The sequence below is a fragment of the Astyanax mexicanus genome, chromosome 3 (assembly GCF_023375975.1).
Source record: "Astyanax mexicanus isolate ESR-SI-001 chromosome 3, AstMex3_surface, whole genome shotgun sequence".
Taxonomy (NCBI): Eukaryota; Metazoa; Chordata; class Actinopteri; order Characiformes; family Acestrorhamphidae; genus Astyanax; species Astyanax mexicanus.
In genome coordinates, this window is record NC_064410.1 from 273,046 (window position 1) to 282,288 (window position 9,243).

The 9,243-nt window shown below is 36.3% G+C and overlaps 1 protein-coding gene across 1 annotated transcript; it reads right to left on the reverse strand.

Annotated features, from left to right (window-relative positions):
- Positions 1–995: 995 nt before the first annotated feature.
- Positions 996–9,003, reverse strand: sf3a3 (splicing factor 3a, subunit 3). The gene is made up of 17 exons (XM_007238679.4): positions 8,780–9,003; positions 8,199–8,246; positions 8,042–8,094; positions 7,846–7,951; positions 7,663–7,735; positions 7,246–7,337; positions 7,077–7,159; positions 6,700–6,838; positions 6,064–6,132; positions 5,340–5,407; positions 5,095–5,202; positions 4,934–5,003; positions 4,123–4,287; positions 3,542–3,652; positions 2,982–3,072; positions 2,002–2,057; positions 996–1,281 (listed from the first exon to the last, which is right to left on the reverse strand). Exons 1-17 carry the CDS (start codon positions 8,873–8,875, stop codon positions 1,204–1,206), a joined length of 1,506 nt encoding a protein of 501 aa, XP_007238741.3. The 5' UTR covers positions 8,876–9,003; the 3' UTR covers positions 996–1,203.
- Between the last annotated feature and the right edge of the window lie 240 nt (positions 9,004–9,243).

Below are 9,243 nucleotides of genomic sequence, written 5' to 3' on the forward strand. Positions count from 1 at the left end.
AGTTAAAAATTATGATGATTTAATTGCAACTTATGGACACTGCAGGTTATCTTTTAAAGCTTTACTCTTATTCACACAAAAAAATAACAGGTACATGCTACTGATAGTAATGTTACTGATGCTATTAATATTAATATTATGTTTCTTTCTTCACTCTTTGTTAATTTGTTTTGTTTGCAGTAATTGTAAATAAATCTACTTTTCCCTGTTGGCAACAGAAAAACAGAGGTATGCTTAGAAATAAAGCATTGTTTGTGTTGTTTTGCATCAAAACCACTTAAACAGAAATCATGTTGAACATATTGAAAGAGCCCCGGAGTTGTAAAAGTCTTATTTAGAGCTATTAAATTAAAACTTTTAGGAATTTAAAGTCTGCAATTTGAACTCTATTTTATATTATATTTTTATATTTATATTATATTTTACAGAGCGTATATCAGTTAAAACAGAGCGTATATCAGTTATTTAAAGTGTATAGCAGTTATATAACAGCGCTCGGTGTCTGTGGCTCTCAGTCGAGCAGCAGGTTGGTTTAATTGAAAGCTGCAGAAGGTCAGCAGGCCGTCGGACTGGAATCCATCCAGGCAACAAATGATATGAAGACCCTTCTGTATGCTAATTAAAAGCTCCAGCACTGTGAGGGTTTCCATCAGAACTGAATGAGAGCAAAAACTTCAGCTCTAAATCTGATCATTTATAATCTCTACAGTACAGAGCTGAAAGAGCGAGTTCTGAACTACGTTTATCATCTTGATAAAAAGTAAGTTCATAAAGTCCTGACTGGCTTTGAAGTGTTTTATTGATGGTTGTCCGTCTGTAAGATTTACCCATTTCCATAAAGGAACTCTGAATCTAATTTAGCTGTTTACCCCCCTCTCACGAGTGATGCTCCAACACATTTTATGATTAGGTAAATGTGTATTCTTTACATTCACTTTGGCTACAATGAATGTTTACATCTTAAAATAAGGCTTACAGCAGAAGTGTACACAATGTGAAAAATGTTCAAATTTATTGAAAACTGAAATCTGTACTGATCTCATTAAACAGAGGGATTATTGATCAAATAATAAAAACATACAAATCTATTTTCAACAGATTCACAAGAACGGCTTAAATCAGAGTAAAAAAAAAAATACAGGAAACAGACTGTGATCCTAGTGAATCACATGATTCACTACTGATACGCTTCACTCCAGAGCCTTAAAGCAAACCCTGCCGCTTCAGATCCTCGTACGTCTTCTTATTCACCACGTTTCCACTGGAGTCCTCATACTCTTCCTGAGAGAGAGAGATTATTTAAAAAGAAAAGTCAGCTGTAACTGAAAGTGATCAGAGTGTGTAGAGGAACAGCACTCCCTCTTGTGGTCAGTTTTATAAAAATGTTTGACTAAATCATTTAAAGATCATTAAACAAGAGTCCAAAATAAAACTAAATTAAAATATTCACATCATAAATAATAGATGTGACTATGTAGCTATAATGTATAGCATTTAAATTTAATGCAGTTTTCGGTGACCCAAAAAGTTTCCCTAGAATGGATTATTTTCCTGTGCAGGGATTGAATTTAGTTGTAGACGATTGTAACAGTTAAAAGACTACAAAAACAACAGAACTACAATTCCCAGAACCGACAATGCAACTGCATCCGTTTTGTATTATTTATTCATGCAGTGCAGGAGGTACAGAACAGAGAAGCTCTGTGAAAAGAGAATATAAGTATTTTTGAGACAAGTTAACAGAAAACAGAGGTTTTGTATCAGTTCTAATCACACCTCTGTGTATTTCTAACAGCTATTAGAGCAAATTTAGTCTCTTATAGAATTCTGTCTAAAACACCCCAGAATTTCACTTCTCTGCATATCTGTCTGTGTTTAGAGAACATTAGCAAAAAACTCTCATTCTCTTCCCCCCCCCCCCCCCCCCCCCAATATCAGAGACAAGTACAAAATCAGATGAGCATTACTTTTTTTTTTTTTTTTTTTTTTTATGTATTTTACCTCTGTATCCGGCTGCCATCGCTCTGACGCCTTCTGTGACTTCAGCTTCGACCAGACTAGTAAAAAAAAAAAACACACAAAAAGGGCAAAATTACAGATTTATTACATTATCAGGTCAGATCAGTGCCTCACAATATAATTATTAGACAACATACAACTTGAAAAAGGTCAACAAAAACTGTTTTAAATGTTTTTACTGATCAAAACTATATATATTTATCTAACCTAAAATATATTTATCTTTCTTTATGCTATTATCATAGCAGCTGCACATTTGGGATTCACATAACGCCCCTACTACCTACTGCTACATATCACAGTGTACAATAGATTCTGCATCTCCAACAACTAAAGCCACATAAAAACGGTACGTCAACATTTAACCAAATCTAACATTTACTGTAGACTGTGAGAGCCGTTTATAAAGAGTCTGATCACTTCCTGTTTCACTGTTTTATCAGTAAATTACTGTTAAACTCTAGAGGGAGTCCTCTATGAATGGGGGTGAATGAAGCTAAAAGCTTAAAATTTTTAATTAAAATTAGTGACTATATACTAAATACTATTTTGAGTATTCCTTTAATTTTAGAAAGTAAAATAATGATTTTTCTTAAAAAAAAAAAAAAAAAAAAAAAAAAGCAAATAAATCATGCCTGTAAACTTTAAATCATTTTTCTACATAAAACAGGGTTTAGTCAGTAGAGACTCTAGCATCGAGCTGCTATGAGCTGATTGGTTGTTGAGCTAGAGCCTTTAGAGCTTCAAAAGCTAAGAAAACATTTGATGTAGTTCTGTGTTGAGGACATAAGTACATATTTCAGTACAAAAATAATCAGTCATTTATAATCTCTGATTTTACTCAGTTGCTTCATCTAAACCCGTTCATTTTGGTAGACTCACTTTAAGTGCGTATTCTCCTCTCTATAGAGATTCTCTTATACACATGCTCTGGAGTCGGTGTGTGTGTGTACGGGACTTACGGGAAACTGCGTCTTCAATCTGGGTGACGTTGGCGAAGTGGGCGGTGTTGGGGATGCCCAAGCAGCGCATGCCGTGTGCGTGTCTCCACTCCTGAAAAACACGGAAAAGAAGAAGGATTTAATTCTAATTTGTCTCTAATAAGAGGGAGTGGGTTTCACAGACTGAAATATCTCAGAACTACAGAGAACAGAAAGATATGCAAAACAAATCTGTGCTTATTTTTCGATACTTTGCATGAATCATACAAACTTACCAACCACGGAGTGTATACAGCAAGGTTAAAAATCTACTAATAAAAATAAAAAACGGCGACGGACAGACGGAGTGCACTGTGAGGTAAACATGCTGAAGTGCTGTAAAGTCGGACTCTACTTCTTAACATTCACCCGCACGTCATTACAATCCAAAGGCGTCTAAACGAACCAAAACTCAGCTCCTGATGTCACTAGAAGGCCAGGTGTACCATGTGATCCAGGTGTTCCAGGTGTTTTTGCAGGTAGAGTTGGACACGTGCCAAAGCATTCAGCTTTGACGTTATAAAATAAGAAGTTTTACTCACTGCAAAGTGTCTCTGGAAGGCTTTAGGTCCTCTGTACGTGTAGTTTCCACAGATCTCACAGTTGTAGTTGATGTTCAGGCCGTGAAGTTTGTACAGCCAGTAAGGAATGGGCTGAAAGAAACAGAACAAAATAATTACAATAAATTAATGAAATATAATCATGTAAAGTACATCATGGATATCGATCCTGCCTGTGCAAGCAGAGTGACTTAATACAGAAATTACTTAAAATTTGCAACAACAAGCAGATTATTTATAGCATTTTTTTTATATGAAGCTGCTGTTTTGTTGTACATTCAGTTGAAACCCTCAAAACTATATCAGATTATTGTGTTACAGCTAAACAACTTATTCTGCATGATGACAAAGGGCGGCCAGTGCATCTCATTTCTCTGCTGATTTATTTTATTGCTTTCAGGGAGCAGCTCTAATAATCACTGATCAAAAAACAACTACTTTATCTCTGAAACTCAGATGATTATTGAGTTTCCATCAGATGAGCTTCATCACATTTCAACCCAGTTTTAATAAAAATCTCTAAACGCTTCTCAGAACTGAGCACAGAGCAGTTGGAGCAGTACCTTGCCGTCCCACCCCAGCGGCAGGTTTTTGGGGTTGTAGATGATCTCGTTGTCCTCGTCTTCGCTCTCGCTCTCACTCGGCTGCTCTTCATCGTCCTCTTCGCGCTCCTCACCCGTACGAGCCTGTTTCCTCTGAACGTTCTCGTGGGTCAGCTGCCTCTGCTCCTGCAGGATCAACAAAACACTCAATCAGCAACGGCTTCTCTCAGCAGAGTTCAGACCAATAAACTTCCAGGATTTTTCCATGAATTCAAGGCGCATTTTTGTGACTATACAATTTGTAAAACTTTAGTGCAGAAATGGCCAATAAAACCAGAAAATCAACTAAAACTATAATCAAAATTGATTATAGTGGGTCTAAAATGAACCTGACCCACATTTTTTAATATCTTTAATAATAAAATGAGAGTCAGATCCTGAGAGCTCCACGGTCCAGCTGATGTGTTTTTTTTTTAGCTCAAAATAGAGTTTCTCTATTGAAAAATGAAATATTAAACAATTAGTGCATCATTACATCCCTATTGATTACACAAAAAGAAATATATATTTTTTTATTTACTTTCAGTTAAAATATTGTGAGAAAATCGAATTGTGAACGCAGTAGATCAAGAATCGCATCAAAACGTGAACATAGTGTATTATTACACCCCTAGTTCAAACTAATTTTTTAAAGGATCAATTCTACATAAATGATACTTTCTAATCATGAAATACTCACACACTGTAAAAGGCTGCTGTTATTTTTTTTTTTTTTTACAAAATTATTTAAAAAAGAAAACAATAAAGGCAAATAAACAGAGAGGTGACGTACCCCCAGGATCTCCACATACTCATAAATCTGCGCCTCCAGGAAAGCAATCTCCTTATTCCGCTCTGTGTCTCTGTGGGAAGAGGATTGTGTTTTTGTTAGACTGTAATTATTAAACTCAATATTATCAGAGTTTCAACAATAATCAACTATAAATCACCCACTTCTTTGGCCCTTTGGCTTTGGGGTTTTTAGCAAACAGAGAGGGATCCAGCGACTCCAGAGATTTTCCTTTAGTGCTGAACAGCCTCTGTGCTCGTTCCTCCAGCGTGCTGAAAACAGAGAAACCATTCATATTAAACTAGCATTACTTATATTACACTAATATATTCACAGTATATAAATATATACTTATTTAATCTAAAATAAATAGTGTTTACTGAGGGACAGTATAGAAACAAGCACTCACCCTCCACACTTCAGACCGAGGGCCATGAGGGCCGACTTTAACCTGTCCAATCCCAGAGACGCCAGCTCCTGAAACAATCACAGGCTCTCTTAAATAAAACTACATTAACCATAACACATCTGATTAGATCAATCTCCAGCTGTACGCTGTATGTAAACTGGTTTTCTGGACATAGGTAAGACTCTAAAATTGACAAAGAATGTTTTAATATGTAATCTCAGAGGGCAGTGCACCATTCATTGTTTTATGAACCAATAAATAAATGAAGCACTTAATCTTCCCTCTGAAGATCTATACCCTGCTCTGCTGAACTCCAGCTGTGATCTGTGGTACGTGTACTGGTGGTACACAAAGCATTTCAGGGTGGTACACCAGATCACCACAGGACATTTAATGCATGCATCACAAAAACATTACAATTTTAAAAGTTTTTACAGCATCAGGTTTGTTTGTGTTTAGTGTTTAACCTGGTTAACCTTGTATTTAAGCTTCACTTTCACACTTCATTTCCTTACAGTTTTATAGATCCTACAACTGAACCCTGTGGAACTTCATCATTCACAATAACCTGTATTAGATCCTGTATAGGTAATAATAGTTGGTACTTTAACGTTTTGGTTTAATCCTGGGCGATAACATTAAAGATCACTTCATGAAAGTCCTCAGGGGGCAATGAACTATTAAAGCTATTAAAGCTGTGTGCGTTCCTGATGGAAAGTCTTACCTCCCAGGAGGAGAAAGCAGAGAGGTCCAGATGAGCTCCAGCGTGGGTCAGAGCGCTGCTCGCTTCTTTCTGTTTCACACAGAGACGCAAATAAACAACTAACTATATAATCTTATTCCTTTACATTTACACAAACTGGTTCACTGGGCTTCCGGCTTCATAGCATAGCATTACTCAGTACTGCATCTATTCACTCCACTAACTCATTCAATCATTTTATCTCATTTTCCTTTGACAAAATCTGACATGTTCTTTTATGATTTGGTATAGGACTGGGCGATATGGATAAAGAAAAAAATATATATACATATATATTTTTTGTTTAAAGAAGCTGATTGGTCAGTTGAGGTTAGAGTGGGCGTGTCTGCTCTAAAAATCTGTGTTTAATTCAGTAGTAATTATTCAATCTGCAGCTGTTTATCAGCGCTCTGATCTCAGAACAGGAGACCTGCTGGTTCTGAACTGTCTGTTTCGCCAAAAATAAGAATCCCAAATAATAGCAGATAATATTTGCTGTAACGCTGTAAACTCATGATGAGATGTTGTTGTGTTTCGGGTTAATTTAATTTTAACCTTAAATTACTGTGGAATTAAACTTTTTTTATTATAACAAACACATTATAAAAATAAACCCACCGGCCAGCCCGGGAAGGTTCCGTTCTCCCACTTCTTCTCAAACTCAACCAGAACTTTTCCATACAGCTCATTCTGATCCAGCAGAGGCTTCACCCGGTCTGTGTAATCCTGCAGGTACTCCAGCAGCATCTCCAGATACCTGACCAACACAAAACAAGCTCAGTACAGGATACCTCCACTGCTTACAGGTAGAAATGGTCTTAAATTTAAAGACATCCACTGTATACAGTATATAAAATAAATACACATACACATATAAACATTTATTAGTATTGTTCAATGTAATAATAGCCATCTATAATCTATTAAATAAAATAAACACTGTAATATACGACACAACATATGGTCACAATGTTCCCATGTGAAATTCGACTTACTTTTTGTACTCTGCATTCTTTCTATCTTTGGAGATGTCAAAAAGCTGATCAAACGAAGACAAGTAGGAGATATACTCCAATTTCTAAAACAGGAACAGAGGAAAACATCACATTAGCAAACAAACAGATAATATATATCTGTTAAAAACAGAAAAAGTGAAAATCATACCTCAGCTCCTTTCAGGTTGATGTATTTCAAATAACAGTCATGAAGATCTAAATAGCGTCCGTAGCCTTCTTCATCAGTGAACTCCACCAGATCTGCACAACACAGAAACACAGTGATGTTAAAACATAAGCCGTGATTCGGGCTGGTTAAAGGATACATGCGCCCATACATACATAAATATATAATAATGTTTCTTAATGGTTTACAGAGGTACAGTGCGACTTCTTATTCATTTTCTTTATTCATTCTTTAAAGTACACACTCTCTGTGTGTTTTAAATGTGTCTTTATGACTCATGTAGTTACTAATGCAGAAATATTGACTATATCCTTTGTACTGTCAGAATAGTTACTGTGATTTAGAGTAATAAATATAAACACAGCAAGTTTTACAGAAGCAATGTTAATATTTACTTACTTTGAGCTTCCTCACTGGGGTTATCTCTGGCCTTCACCAGCTCCTCAAACTCCACCGACATGGGCACACAAATCTGTGAAATTAAAGAAATGTGTAAAAAGGTTTTAAACTGTAATTCACACCCTAAGATAATGTACAGCAATCATGTAATTTTATTTAAATTTAAAAGATAGACTGCAGTACCTCATTAGGATGTTTCCTGTGAAATTCCTTGATCTGTTTCAGTCGGTTATAGAATTCAGCAAACTCATTTGGTCCAGATATCGCGCTCAGCTCTTCCTTCCGCATACTAACAAGACGTAATTACAAGTTATGATGAACAACACTGTTTAGTATCAGTGAAATAAACTGCAGTCAGAGAAAAACAAGCAGTTCTTACCCATCTTTATCATCGTAGGAGTCTCTCAGGTTTCCGCTTACTTCCATATGTCTCTGTGTGTAAAGAAAACAAGAGCAGACATGCATATAGATATAAATAAATGATATAAATAAATGTAGGCATAGGTTTTAATAATACAGAAGTAAAAGAAACTTACGTCCAGCATTGCTCGTATTCGATGGTCGGAATTAATCTGGTCACGCAACTGAAAGAGATGAATAAATAAACAGATAAACAAGTTTAAGTTTACAGTATATTTTACTTTTGTTTTATTATTCTACTCTGTTGTAAATATTGTTCTTTGCCTGTACACATGTTCTCTGTGACTTGACAATAAAAATCTTGAATCCTAAATCTTAATAAATTCTTGAATCAGAACAATAACTGATGTGTTTATAAAGCTACACTAAGCTAACTAACGATAGATGGATATTTTGCTAGCTTCGCTTAGCTAGCACCAAAAAAACTACAAACTAACGACAATTACGTTAAACATATAGAATTCAAATGTCTATAAAAGTTAAATATCCAAACTAGTGCTGTTTATTTTCCTCAGTTGATCAGATTTTACACTGAAATATACTTTATTTTACACAGACATCTCCTGAGTGAGCTCTGTTAGCATGCTAAGGCTAGGTTAGCTGGAGCTAATTAGCAAGTAGCTACTCTTCTCCATTCAAACACACAGAGGATTAGCATTAGCACCGTTAGCACAGATAGCCGGTTAGCTGTAATTACCGTGGTTTTCTTGTGCAGCATCTCCTTAGTTTTAGCGTCCATCAGTCGCTCCAGCTCCTCATGGTAGCGGCGCTGCTGCTCTAAAATCGTCTCCATGATTAAATAAATCGCCCGAATCCCGGGATTTACCGGCGGACTGTGGGCTGTTACCGGACTGAGCGCAGCGCTGCTACTGAAACCGGCTAAACTAGCGGACGCGCGTGTAACGACACGACCCCCGGTCCCGGTCCGCCGCTCACTCACTCCCGCCGGTAAACCGACCGAAACGTTCCGCCTCCGCCGCGCCGCAAAAACACAACACAAAAGTACTAAATACCTATATATGCCCATGTTTATTCAGTAATAAACATTCTCATTGTCTGCTGATATCTGTACCTCTTGCACATTGTTTTATTTTTCATTACACTGCCTTTTTTATCTGATAGATTCTAATCCATATTTCTCACATATTTGTTATAAATATT